At 42.2% G+C, this 13,553-nt stretch overlaps 1 protein-coding gene across 1 annotated transcript; it reads right to left on the minus strand.

Moving 5' to 3' along the window:
• On the minus strand, positions 1–12,214 carry LOC137049947 (meprin A subunit beta-like). Its single transcript, XM_067428689.1, has 17 exons — positions 12,189–12,214; positions 12,010–12,047; positions 11,856–11,928; positions 11,641–11,758; positions 11,218–11,396; positions 10,870–11,088; positions 7,982–8,137; positions 7,675–7,899; positions 7,165–7,605; positions 6,857–7,027; positions 3,555–3,663; positions 965–1,072; positions 776–883; positions 580–687; positions 391–498; positions 164–304; positions 1–76 (listed from the first exon to the last, which is right to left on the minus strand). Exons 2-17 carry the CDS (start codon positions 12,013–12,015, stop codon positions 1–3), a joined length of 2,346 nt encoding a protein of 781 aa, XP_067284790.1. The 5' UTR covers positions 12,016–12,047; positions 12,189–12,214.
• Between the last annotated feature and the right edge of the window lie 1,339 nt (positions 12,215–13,553).

The raw sequence follows: 13,553 nt of genomic DNA on the forward strand, positions 1-13,553 counted from the left end.
TCACCCCTTAGTGGGTCCTGGTGTAGCCCTCGTGCTAGTCTTTGCTGTAGTTGTTGAGTTCTGCGGAGGAAGAGCTCTAAGGAACAAACAAAATACTGTCAGGTTTTTATCATCGGATGCATCAGTTTCTCTAAACACCTTTAAAATAATGTTGTAGTCTCACCCCTTAGTGGGTCCTGGTGTAGCTGCAGTGCTAGTCATTGTTGTAGTTGTTGCTTCTGTAGTTGTTGGTATAGTTGGTGCTATAGTTGTTGCTGCTGTAGTTGGTGTTGTTGTAGTTGTTGAGTTCTGCGGAGGAAGAGCTCTAAGAAACACAAAAATATTGTCAGGTTTTTATCATCAGATGCATCAGTTTCTGTAAACACCTTTAAAATAATGTTGTAGTCTCACCCCTCAGTGGGTCCTGGTGTAGCTGCAGTGCTAGTCATTGCTGTAGTTGTTGCTGCTGTAGTTGGTGTTGCTGTAGTTGTTGAGTTTGGCGGAGGTGTGGGAAGAGCTCTAAGAAACACACAAACATACTGTCAGGTTTTTATTATCAGATCCATCAGTTTCTCCTTTAAAATAATGTTGTAGTCTCACCCCTCAGTGGGTCCTGGTGTAGCTGCAGTGCTAGTCATTGCTGTAGTTGTTGCTGCTGTAGTTGGTGTTGCTGTAGTTGTTGAGTTTGGCTGAGGTGTGGGAAGAGCTCTAAGAAACAAAGAAAAATACTGTCAGGTTATCATCATCAGATGGATCAGTTTCTCTAAACACCTTCAAAGTAATGTTGTAGTCTCACCCCTCAGTGGGTCCTGGTGTAGCTGCAGTGCTAGTCATTGCTGTAGTTGTTGCTGCTGTAGTTGGTGTTGCTGTAGTTGTTGAGTTTGGCGGAGGTGTGGGAAGAGCTCTAAGAAACACACAAACATACTGTCAGGTTTTTATTATCAGATCCATCAGTTTCTCCTTTAAAATAATGTTGTAGTCTCACCCCTCAGTGGGTCCTGGTGTAGCTGCAGTGCTAGTCATTGCTGTAGTTGGTGCTGCTGTAGTTGGTGTTGCTGTAGTTGTTGAGATCGGTGTAGTTGTTGGAAGAACTCTAAGAAACACACAAAAATACTGTCAGGATATTAATATTAGATTTACATTTTTTCATTTAGCAGACACTTTTACTCAACGCGACTTAAAACTGAGGAATACATGAAGTGATTTGTAATGGGGAAAAAAATCACAAAAAGCGATTGATATAGCTTAAAACGTTTTGGACATTGCTTAGAGTAGCATAAACTAGAATAAGGGGGGAATAGAGGAAAATGTAGGTTTTTGAGGAGCTCGTCCCACCAACAAGGAACAGTGAACGAAAATATTCTGTAAATAGATTTTATGCCTCTCTGTGGCGAGTGTTCGCTGAGCCACGAGTGTTCGCTGAGCCTGTGGTAAATCTGTGAGCAAGTGTCAATGCCTTGAACTTAATGTGAGCAGCAAGTGGTAGCCAGTGCAGAGAGATGAAGAGAGGTGTAACATGGGCACTATTGGTCTCACTGAAAACAAGACATGCCACTGCATTCTGAATCACATGAAGCATCTTGACCACACAGGATGGAAGTCCAGCCAGAAGCGCATTGCAGTAGTCAAGTCTAGAAATTACCAGGGCCTGGATGAGAAGCTGTGTATGGTCTTTGAAGGACAGCTGGTCATCAAAGGTTACTCCAAGATTTCTGATCGACCTTGATGGGGTAATTGATTATATACTAAAGCTGGATGGTGAAGGTCATGTTGTAGAGTCGGATTGGCAGGGAAGCAAGAAGCTCAGCTGCAGGTGATGTTCTTTCATCCATGTCGAGATGTCCGCCAGACAGCTTGAGATGTGTGCAGCTACTGTGGGATCATCTGGTTGAAATGAAAGGTAGAGTTGTGTGTCATCAGCATAGCAATGGAATGAGAAGAGATGTGCCTGTATGATGCATCCCAGTCATGTAGTGTAAATGGAAAAGAGGAGAGGTCCAAGCACTGAGCCCTGATGAACTGCAGTGGTTAGTAGATGTGCTTTGGATACCTCCCCCCTCCATGCGACCTACCTGTGAGATAGGACTCAAACCAGTGGCGGAATCCCTGTGGTGCCCAGTGATGAGAGGGTGGACAGATCGAGGAGGACAAGGACTGATGGTTTGGAGTCTGATTTCGCAATCCACAGGGCTTCAGATGCACCAGATTCTCTCTGAACGCTTTCTATCTAGTGTTGAATGGCATAATCAAGTTTCAATATATTGAATAGACTGTATTTGAGGATCAGAGGGTTCAGAAGTAGGTAGGTAGGATGAACTCAAAATGAACAAAAACACACTTATTTCTAATCCAAGAGGAAGACGAACACTTAAGTAGAACACTTACCTGAATAATAAAGGAATTGAAATGACAGAACAGTACACACAATTTTATGAAGTTGTCCCACAAGGACTCAAACCTACACCTCTGGGTCAGATACATCAGGTACATTCAGGACATGCTGTCGGTCATGCACACCAATGTTTGGGCAGATATATAAAATATTTTAAAATATAATGCAATTTATGAATTCAATATGGCGGACATATGGTTCTTCCGATCCTGACATATCTGGTATCTTCGGATTTGGCATGACATGAGGAATCCACAGAAACGATTATGATTTTCTGACAAACAGAAGTTATGTGCAGAAATAGCCATTTTTCATATCTTATAACCTGCAGGTCACACTGTTCCCAACTTTAGTATGGAGCCTCAGATCATGGGTCCGATGCATACATATTTTCCTTTAGATTGATCAAAGTTCGGCCGAGATACTGCCTTGGAACCAACTTTTTTTTTTCCATAACATAATTTTTCTTTACTATGCAATTTCCGTAATAATCTCAAAGTAAACAGAGCTTTTATTCTGTCAGCTGGAATGAAGATCTTTGAGTTTGTGTGTTTTAACAAATGGTATTCTTTATTTATTGATTGATTAATTAAAGTAACTTGCATATATAATAGTAATGTATTTGTTTTTTCATGTTATACTGAACTTTTATTTTGACGGGTTGCCATGAAGACCTTTGATTTCCTGAGGCTCAAGATATGACAGTTGACAGTTTTCTCAAATTAAACTGTGAAATGTTCAATAAGTGACTGAAACTTACCTCTTTAAAGATTTTTAGACATTTGTGACTGGATTCTGTGACTCCATCCGTGTTTGCCGCATTTCGAAATTCACATGGCTCTACGAGATATTATCAGTATTAAAGACTATATAAAAAAAATGCAGTTAAATAAGGTCTGCTTCCAATACATTCTACATAATGCTCTTCATGGCCAGTGAATAGATGCAGTTTCAGCAATGCACAGGTATTTGAAAAACACATATCGGTCGCGAAATTGAAACCGGTTTACCGCCCAGCACTACATCATTGCTTTACATGCTTTTGGTTAAGATTAGTTCAAAATAGCAGCTTTAGCTCCCAGACTTAAAGATGTGACCATATCCAAACAGTATCGCATATTCTGTTAAATCCTACATTTTCCTATCATTTCTAAGAGAGACTTATTTCTAAAAGGACATTCACCTCACAGCACATGGTCCCTGCTGGGCACTGGTGTCAGTGGAAATGTTGAAGTTCTTCACCGTTGCTTTAGGGCAGGGTAGAGAGTCATTCTGGAGCAGCCCTGAGATATCTGGATCGATACAACATTCATAAAGATCAGACACAAGGGGAATATCATTCCTGACCAATCATCATTTATGGAGCCCGATCAGCCTCTAAAATAATATATTTAGAAAACGCTATTTATAAATGCACAAGTGAAAGCATAAATATTTTCCCAAATGCTCACACAAATGCATCTTACCCAAATAAATGTAAAATCTGTAGACAAATATGTATGTATCAAATTTAATTTCCATCACAGATTTATAAATGATGTCAGGTGGTGGTGGTGGCTGGCATCTTAACCCTACTCTACAGCCACTGTGGAGAATTTGGCGATTTTCCTAATTTTGTCTGGCCCAATCAATCTTTAAGTAAAACACAGCATATTTGTGTTTAAAGGGTTACTTCAGCGATTACATATGGCTTTGTATCAGTAGAAACCCTGGAGTATATTCCAATGATTGTGCTTTCCCCCCTATATCACCCTGAGACGAGAGATTTGTGCATTTTATTTCTGGAAAAATTACTCCTATGACACAAACTGACGATATTTGCATCATAGGAGGAATGTTTGGCCAAAGACTAAAGACTACAGCCAGCAGAAGGAGCCATTTCCGCATGTTTTGAACCCGCTCATGAGGGACGGAGATCACACTCACAGCTCAGCTCAGCTGCAGGCACTCATTTAAACGGAGCTATGGTGTGCAATGTAAGTCTTTTAACTTCTCAAATTAATTTCTATGAAAGTTAAGCTTGCAAAGGCATGAACTGAAATGCGCCCGACTGAACTCGCATTGTGAATATATGCCGCGAGTGTAGTCGCGATTACCTCAGCGCTCATCACGAGAGCTCATCAGCTCATTTATCTCACTCCTGCAGTTAGTGCTCAGTGCTGTGAGACTCGCGCGACTCAGTCACAGTAATCCAGTTGGTGGCTTTGGGAATGGCCTCACAGGGCAGCGAAGCATTCTGGGAATTGTTGTCTTTCATCCCCATGAGACAAAAATACATTTTCTGTCTTTTCTCAGTCTATAAGGCACCAGATTAAAAAATTATTTCACATTTCTACTACATTGATGACCCAGTTTTAATACAGATTCATCTTTCAAGCGCTGAGGTACCGCTTTAATGTAAATAATATGGCATCTATCGTTACTCCAGTAAAAAAAACACACAAAAATAAAACCGAGAGGCCCCACTTTTTATTTACTTCCGACGCCCATGTATGGAGTGTTTGTACTTTTCATAACTAACATGCATACGTTATCCATATTTGTAGCGAAATGGACTTTTGATATTTAAATGACATCCATGTAGGTTATTGTAGATTATTGTCAGTGAAGTTATGTTTACAATATGTAGTAATACGTAGAAAACTAGCAAGTGTATAAACCTCGTATACATTTTAAAATCTTGCTTATTACTTACAAAGCACTAAATAGTTTAGCTCCCCAGTACTTAAGCGAGCCTTTAACACATTATACTCCATCACGTCTATTGCGGTCTCAAAACTCTGGCCAGTTGATAATACCTAGAATATCTAAATCAACTGCAGGTGGTCGATCATTTTCCTATTTAGTACCTAAACTCTGGAATAGTCTTCCTAGCATTGTTCGGGAAGCAGACACACTCTGTCAGTTTAAATCTAGACTAAAAACACATCTCTTTACTATGGCATACACATAGAACATTTTTAACTTTCATTATTCAGATCAATTGACTGATTGTTAGGCTGCATTAACTAGGTCAGCCGGAACCGGGAACACTTCCCATAACACCTGATGTACTCGTTACATCATAAAAAGAGTGACATCTACGCTAATGTTAGTCTCTCTGTTTATCCCGAGGTTTATCCCGGATCTGGGCCCTGTCCGGATCGGATGGTGGACCTGCCTGGACATGACCAGCTCATCCTGGAGTGTCTGCTGAGCCGTGTCAAATGGTGTCTCCTCCGAATTTGCCTCACCGGCACGTCATGCTCAAAACCCGTCTCCGGCGCAATAATTCCGATCTTTCATGTATTCATACTCTTGTGTAATCGACGCCCCATCCTTAATAAACCCGTCTCTTGCGTGATACCCTGAAATTTTGAATATTCCGATCTAATATGATTTCTGACCTGTAAGGTTGCCAGAATAATAATCCTCCACGGTGTGTTAATAGGCCAGAGGAGAACTGGCACCCCGACTGAGTCTGGATTCTCTAAGGTTTATTTTTCTCCATCATGCCCTGATGGAGTTTTGGTTCCTTGCCACTGTCGCCTTTGGCTTGGCTTGCTCAGTTGGGGACACTAAAAATATGATTAAAGCTATTCAACTTATTATACAAATGAAATTTATGAATTAGGTTTTATTTAATTCTATAAACTATAATACTGATATGCCAACATTGTCGCTATATGATAAATTAAAATAAGATGATAACCTCACTGTTTTCTCCAGTACGACTGTACAGCCAAATCTAATTTTGTTGCAATATTATCCTGTTTGACACTGTGAAGCTGCTTTGACACAATCGTGATTGTGTTGATTGAAGTGATAGCTTAGTGACAATATTAATAATATTAATACAATTAATATTAGTTGATAATATTGATAATACTAAGTAAATGTATTTATTTTGACAACTTATTGGCTGAGATAAGAAGACTAACATCTATACTGGGCTTTCTTTCGATTTTCTTCCTTTCTCTTTTTCCGTCCCTGTGCATCCGCGGGTTTAGACGCTTCATTTTTGATGAACGCGAAAGATGAGCACTGACCTAATGCCTTGACCAATAATCAATAATCAAGATCAATTCAATCTAATAATCAGGTTGATAAGTAATTAAACGTGTGGCTGAGGGGGCGCCCTATGATGATCATGTTTAATAAACATTATGTTGTATTTTGCTTGTTCCGATTTTATGCTTAATGGGAAGTAATGGGCGGCACTAGAGTGCGCTTGCGCCCCTAACACAATTGTTGCCCTAGGCAACCGCCTAGCTCGCCTAGCAAACGCCGGCCCTGTGATTCACACACACATAGATGATTCGACTATCGGTCAAACATAGAGAGATTCGACAATTCTGATTCGAATGTGTAAATCCTTAGTCGGGGACACCCCTAGTGTTTTGTAATGTATTATTTCTGAGGCTGATCCGGCTCCATATCATTCTAATAAGGCCCAGTTTGCTCTTAATACAGCAGATAAACCTGTTCTCTGAGCTCAAATCCTACCTTGTGTGGTGATGAGAATGATGAAGTCACCGCCCTTGATAAACTCTCTTCTAGTGCGATCAGCTTTTGGGAGAAGCTTGAAAATGGCTGATCCACCCAAAAATACAGACTCGCCACCAACGATGGCTGGAACTCCAGTCTTTCGAGGATTGTCCCAATAATAGCCAGCAGCTGTTAAAACAAAACATGGCTTTTAAGATAACCCTAAAAGCTACAGATAATAACTTTGATTCTCATCTAAGTGAAATGTTGCATATAAACACATGAATAATGATGATAATAATATCAGATTGCATTAAAGATCTAACCAGAACGAGTCACATTAGGGTCAGTGGTGATGCTTTGCTCAAAGGACATGCGCTTCTGTATGTGTGGATTCTGGTCAAGGATCTGGACGGTTATTTGTCTCCATGGACAAGGCCACTGCAGCTGATCATCATTTACACCAGATACCAAAGTAACATACATGTTAAGTTCATTTCCATCCACTAATAACAGAGCCCTAAAGCGATAACCATCACTGGAGTAATACAGTGGACTCATGAAATTGCCCGACCCACGGTTCAGTATCTTCTCAACGTCTCTTATCTGCCATATGAAGGGACACTCGGTCTCTGAAACATTGATATCATCCAGTGAGAAGCCTCCACTGGAGTTTCCTGCTCCTTTACGGCCTTCAAACACAACTTGGAAAGATTGATTGGCGTTCAGTGGCACATGACGCAGCTTCCAGTAATTCCCAGGGGTTTCTGCAAGAAATTAAGTGGTCAGTAACACTGAGATACAGGCCTATATGAGTGTGTGAAGAAGAGACAGACCTGTGATCTGATCCATAAGTCTGAGAGTTCCTGTGCTGTCTGCTTCATTCTGGTACTCTCGGATCCAGATGTTGAGCTGGTCAGACTCATTCCCGCTGTGATAGTAGTAGAACTGCAGGCACTGGACTTTGCAGTCTCTTGTAGGGGTCAGTGTCTTGCTCTCCAATCTGGCTGCGTCCCCCTGGTTTCTGCCCTCAGTGCTGAAGTGCATGAACAAAGACGAGCCTGAAACGGGCATGAAAACAGGTGTGTAGCAGCTGTGGATGGAAGTGTAGCATTTCTACTGACTGACTGTAATAGATCTGACCGTTCTGCTTTCTGCCCAAGTACGTGTGGTCAGTCACATTGATGCCCTTCACGGAGTTCACTCTCTTCCAGCCATAATCAGCAGCAGAACAGACGCTCATCTGACACAGAGATTCATCATCAAAACTACAGTGGTCAAGGAAAGAGACGGAGGAATCTGCAGTGCACACAAACACAAGGAGACAACATCAATTCATTTCCATTTCAGTTCATCACAATGGCCCTGGCTCTCCCTGACATCAAGTATTGGTCTGGGTGAGGTATTCGGTACGGTGAACAGTAGGGGGCATGTCCGGTCCACTTAGTTTTGCCGTGGCCAAAATATATTAACGCATGTGCACCCAAACGATTAATAAATTGTGGCCACGAGATCATTTTGTCGAGGTAAAGTCAGCCTTATGTCGAGGCCTTTTAAATCTAGTCACTGATCTAGTCTTTATTTATTGTGATCATTATGATTATGCCTATTAAACCCAAATAATAAACAACGAGTAAATGGACTTAAAAAACTATTGGATGTGAAAGATTAAAAAAAATAATAAGGCATATTCTTTTCACATTTATTGATGAACTTAAATTGAATGCTTTCTATAGGTACCAATGTCTGTCTTGTCCTGTGCAGCACATGTGGTGGTTTTGTCTTGTTTTAGGCCCCATTTACACTGCATGGTTCAAGTGACCTGTGGCGAGGGGGGCGTGGTTTCACAAGGTCTGCACGGATGGAGGGAGACGGGAGACGAGCGGTGAGAAAATAGGTCAAGTGCATGATGATAAACACCTGTGTCTAATTGCAGTGATTGGCATGGAGAGACCAGTTAAACGCCGCTCACTCACGTGCCGCTCACTCACGTGCCGCTCACAAAAATGGGGGCTCAGGATGATCCGGAAGCCTTTCTGGACCTTTTCGAACGAACCGCAGAGACCTGCGGATGGCCATGGGATCACTGGCCGGTGCATCTAATCTCCTTGTTGACGGGCGAGGCACAGCTGGCGGCACAGCAGCTACCAGTCGAGAACCTCCTGGTCTACAAAGACCTGAAGAGAGCCATTCTTCAGCGGGTCGGCCAGTCCCCCGAGCAACACCGCCAGCGATTCCGGTCGCTGGGTCTGGGGAAAGTGGTCGGCCCTTCGTGATGGCTCAGCAGCTCCGGGACACGTGCCGCAGATGGCTGGTGGTCGAGGGAAGCGACATGGATACCATCATCGACCAGGTGGTACTGGAGCAGTTCATAGCCCGACTGCCCCGTAAGACTGTGCAGTGGGTCCAGTGCCACCGCCCCACGTCGCTGGACTCGGCCATCCAACTGGTGGAGGACAAGATGGTGGCGTGCCCCGGGGTCGGTGAATTCCTTCCAGCAGTCTCTCTCTCTCATCTTCTTTTTCTTCTCCTCCCCCTCCCTTGACCTCTCTCATGATTTGTTGGGGTATTTGTGTGCGGATGTCCCCTGGGAGAAAAGAGCGCAGGGAGAGAGCGCGGTCACACAGCTAGGGGAAGCCGAGCCGGATGGCTCCCCAGCCTGATTCGGGCAGTGGGGGTATGTGGCGAGGGGGGCGTGGTTTCGCAAGGTCTGCACAGATGGAGGGAGCCGGGAGACAAGCGGTGAGAAAGTAGGTCAAGTGCATGATGATAAACACCTGTGTCTAATTGCAGTAATTGGCACGGAGAGACCGGTTAAAAGCCATTCCCGGCCAGAGAATGGGGAGAGAGGGACTCTGAGGACTCGTGGGAATGACCGAGGAGAAAAGAGACAGATATGACATGTGAACGAGTAAGCAGTAATAAAACGCATGGATTCCAATATCCTCAGATCAGATTCAGGCCTTACTCATATGTGGTAATAATTATGTTTTGAATCGGATACGTGCATTTGCGTCTGCCATGTTAGAGGTCCAATCGAATATTCCCCAATAAATGTTAGTCGTACGTCATTGAAAAGGGACGGAGGCGAATGACGTCAACTCAGTTGGACAACAACTGCGTTCAAAGGTCAGTGTTCCCAAGTCTGCCATTCTCCTGCAGAATTGGGCTACAGTAACACAGTTTTGAGTTGCATTTGGGCTGGTTTTATTGCGAAAACCTGCCAACCCTGTCAAGGGCTCTCCCTTGTTTCTCTGCCTTATGAGAGAAATGTTTTGCTGACCATTAAAGATGTGTGGAAAAGTGCAGACAGCAAAATATTGTATACATAACGCATACATTGTCCATTGCATATCATGCCGTTTTACTTACATTTCTGGTTAAGAACATCTTTGGCTGTTTCACCAGTTTACGGTGTAAATGCCATAATCAGATACGGGAGGCTTTTAAAAGATTATGTAAGAAGATATAGTTACCAAATCGCAATTGTGCATCAAGATCTGCAGTGTAAATGCAGTCTTTATGTGATGTCATGTCTCCGGATCCTTGTCACCTCACCCTTCTTTCATTGTCCTGTGCTGGTTTGATGTAGTTTTCCCCTCGCGGATGTTTTTTATATTTTTTATATTTTTTTATTTAGAATAAAAAAAAATTCTTCCTTCATTTGTGTCCTCACTCAGTTTTTCTCCATTACGTGACCCCATTGCTCACAGACAAAATATAATGGCAATATGTTAACAATCTTATTTACACACACTTCTTAATTAAAATAAGTATTATAGGCCTATCTGTTTCTGATAATTCCAGGTTGCTGTGGTTGTTTAGGCAATGAACTTGTGTCCATGAGAAATAGATATCATTCCCTCAACATATGATCTCGAGGTCACGACATATCATGTTCCCACAAACCGAACATGTCCCCTCCTGATCACCGTAATTGCAACTGCAACTTAATTTCAGTCTTACATAGAGTAACAAATGAAAAAGACACAAAAGATTAAAGCCTAAAAAGAAAGCAGTCAAATACTCACTGCATTTATAGAGTTTGTTGAGCTCAGTCACATCAGATTCACTCATTTCCATTAGTTGTCCGATCACATCCTGGAACTCAGGACTCTTGGTAATGATCGTGGGTCCCTTACCGTTGCTGAAGGCGTTTTTATCAAAATGCATCACAGAGTAATAATCATATGAGGTGCCTTGGGTGATGGACACGTTCTCACTGGATTTACTGAGAGAACTCTCATACCCTGAAAATAAAGACTATAGCAGTTATTAATGTGATGCTTCATAAGGAATGGCTTATTTTCTCTAAGCGCTCTTTAGTAATAATGACACTCGCTATGTAAAGCAAACTAATAATAAAGTGATATGGCAACCTTTGGTGATGTTTCCATAGTTTATGGTCACATAATCATCTCTGTCATATCTTGTGTGCTGGTGGGAGAATCCCAGTGCATGGAGAAACTCGTGCTCAACAATGGCTTTTCTTCCACAGTCCTTTCCAATGGAAAGAGTCTGACCTCCAGAAGACGTGCGTCCGATAGATGACCAACACCTGCCAATCCAGTAAGAGATGCCAACACATTCATATAAAACTACCAGTCAAATTATATCGCCTACAGCTCATTACAACTATTATAAAAACTGATTTCCAGACACAAAATGTACTTAAATAACTTTTGCAAATAATTAAGTCAGATATTTGACTCTACACATTCAGTACAGCACAGGCTACATCAGATCAGTCTATAATAATATATCACTAATATTGTTGATGAGTAACTATAATCATACTGTACCCGTCACGATACTCCACAGAGATGTAAAACTCTTCTGCGGCTCTGGGCTTAAAGTCAATACATGATTTCAGTCTGAACTGCTCAAAGGCTCTCAGAATGACTCCTCTACTGTTCAGACCTAGAAACACAAACTAAACTGAGTGGAAAACAATATAAAAGTTACATTAAGTGTTTAAAAGTTGATGGAAGCGTAAGTGAGAAATCAGAAATCTTACTGAGATTGGCACTCAGCTCATAGGGGACGGGAATATCCCACAGATTCCCTGGAATGACGCTTCCTTGCCTAGGCTTTAAAGCAGATCATTCATCACATCTCCTGATCTTATATACTGTATATAGACTTTCCTCCATTTATATGTACAGACTTACCTTCATGATGTCTCCTTCTGTGAGATTTAACCCTAAAACTACAAGAATGTTCAGATAACAGTAAATATTATCCAATAAAACATTAGAACAAGTGATAGTTCATAAACACAAACAGATAAAAGTTATCTTACTGCTTATATAAATATATTTGGATTCTTGAGATTATATAATAGTTTTACCTGTGTTTATATCCGGAATGGTCTTCCATTTCGTATTAATGACTTTGAGGAAATAATTGAAGACATGAAAAGACACAGAGAGGGAATGAGCATTGTGTGCTTTGAGTGATTGACCAAATGTAACTTTAGTGAAACTGTATGAAAGTAAGATGATGAATGAGCAATCTCCTCATCTGACAGTAATGAGCAGTTAAAACAGGATATTTCATTCTGCACGCTGGAAACATATTACAGTAACTTTACAGCAGATCAATGTGACTGTGCTGGACTTACCAGTTGGCTCCTGAGAACATGAGATATGAACACAAGACAGAAAGGAAATAGATTTAGTGTAAGATATCAGCAGCTGTACATCACTTCAACAATAGCCTTATTCTGACGGTGAGTGTTTTCTTTCACCATTTCTTGTTTGAGATCCACTTATGGGAACGGCATCCGTACCTGACCTCTGCGGAAGCATCCAATTGTCTGACCAGACAGACAGGAGCGCACAGCCAATGCCCAGTAAGGCCAAACCCCTTACCTATGGATATATATAGTCTGTATGCGCTACTGTAAATTTACTGTGTAAATATCATCAGATCAGCCTCCGCCAGGCGTGACAGTTCTATTCTGCCAGTTTCTCTTCGGTCTGGTTTCGGAACCGCCCGTGCTCTCGCTCGTCTTTCCTGTCCCACAGTTGCCAGCACTGACTTTTCTAAGTTTTTCACTGGTATGTCGCTCTCTAATTCTTCCGGCGCTAGCTTATCACAGGCCTGCCTGGCCGAGTGTGAGGCTCTTATTGCCGCAAAGGATCTTCACCCATTCTGCGTGGATGGATGTGCTTAACATTAAGTGGCTGGATCCACAGAGAGTAACAGGCTACTGAAGAGCGCAGACTTTTACGCACAGGGTACCCCTTTGGGGAATGCTATTTTCTGATAATCCCTCTGTTACATGCCCAGCCGTGGCGCCTCCCCATCCGCACAGACCTATTGTCTCAAGTGAACAGGGAGATTTATTACACACACACACGGACAGGGTAGCTCTCTGGGCTTGGCCCGTGAGAGGACGAACCTAAGCATGCTAGGACTTCCCCTGTGCATGGTGGCTAATATACAGAATGCCAGGGCCGTTTCTACACGGTCCTTATATGGCTGTAAATGGCAAGTGTTTGATGAGTGGTGTGATGGGCGGGGTCTCACTTCATATCTGTGCTCAGTTGCTGATATCTTGTGTTTCCTCCATGACCTTATGGATAAGGGCAGGTCTTTTTCCACTATTAAAGTCTATCTGGCAGATTTTGACGAGGTTTTGAGGGCTCAACAGTTGGGCAGCATTCTCTAATCTGCAGATTTATGAAGGGTGCCAGTCTCTCGTTGCCAG

This window comes from Pseudorasbora parva, chromosome 20, assembly GCF_024679245.1.
Source record: "Pseudorasbora parva isolate DD20220531a chromosome 20, ASM2467924v1, whole genome shotgun sequence".
NCBI classification, from domain to species: Eukaryota; Metazoa; Chordata; class Actinopteri; order Cypriniformes; family Gobionidae; genus Pseudorasbora; species Pseudorasbora parva.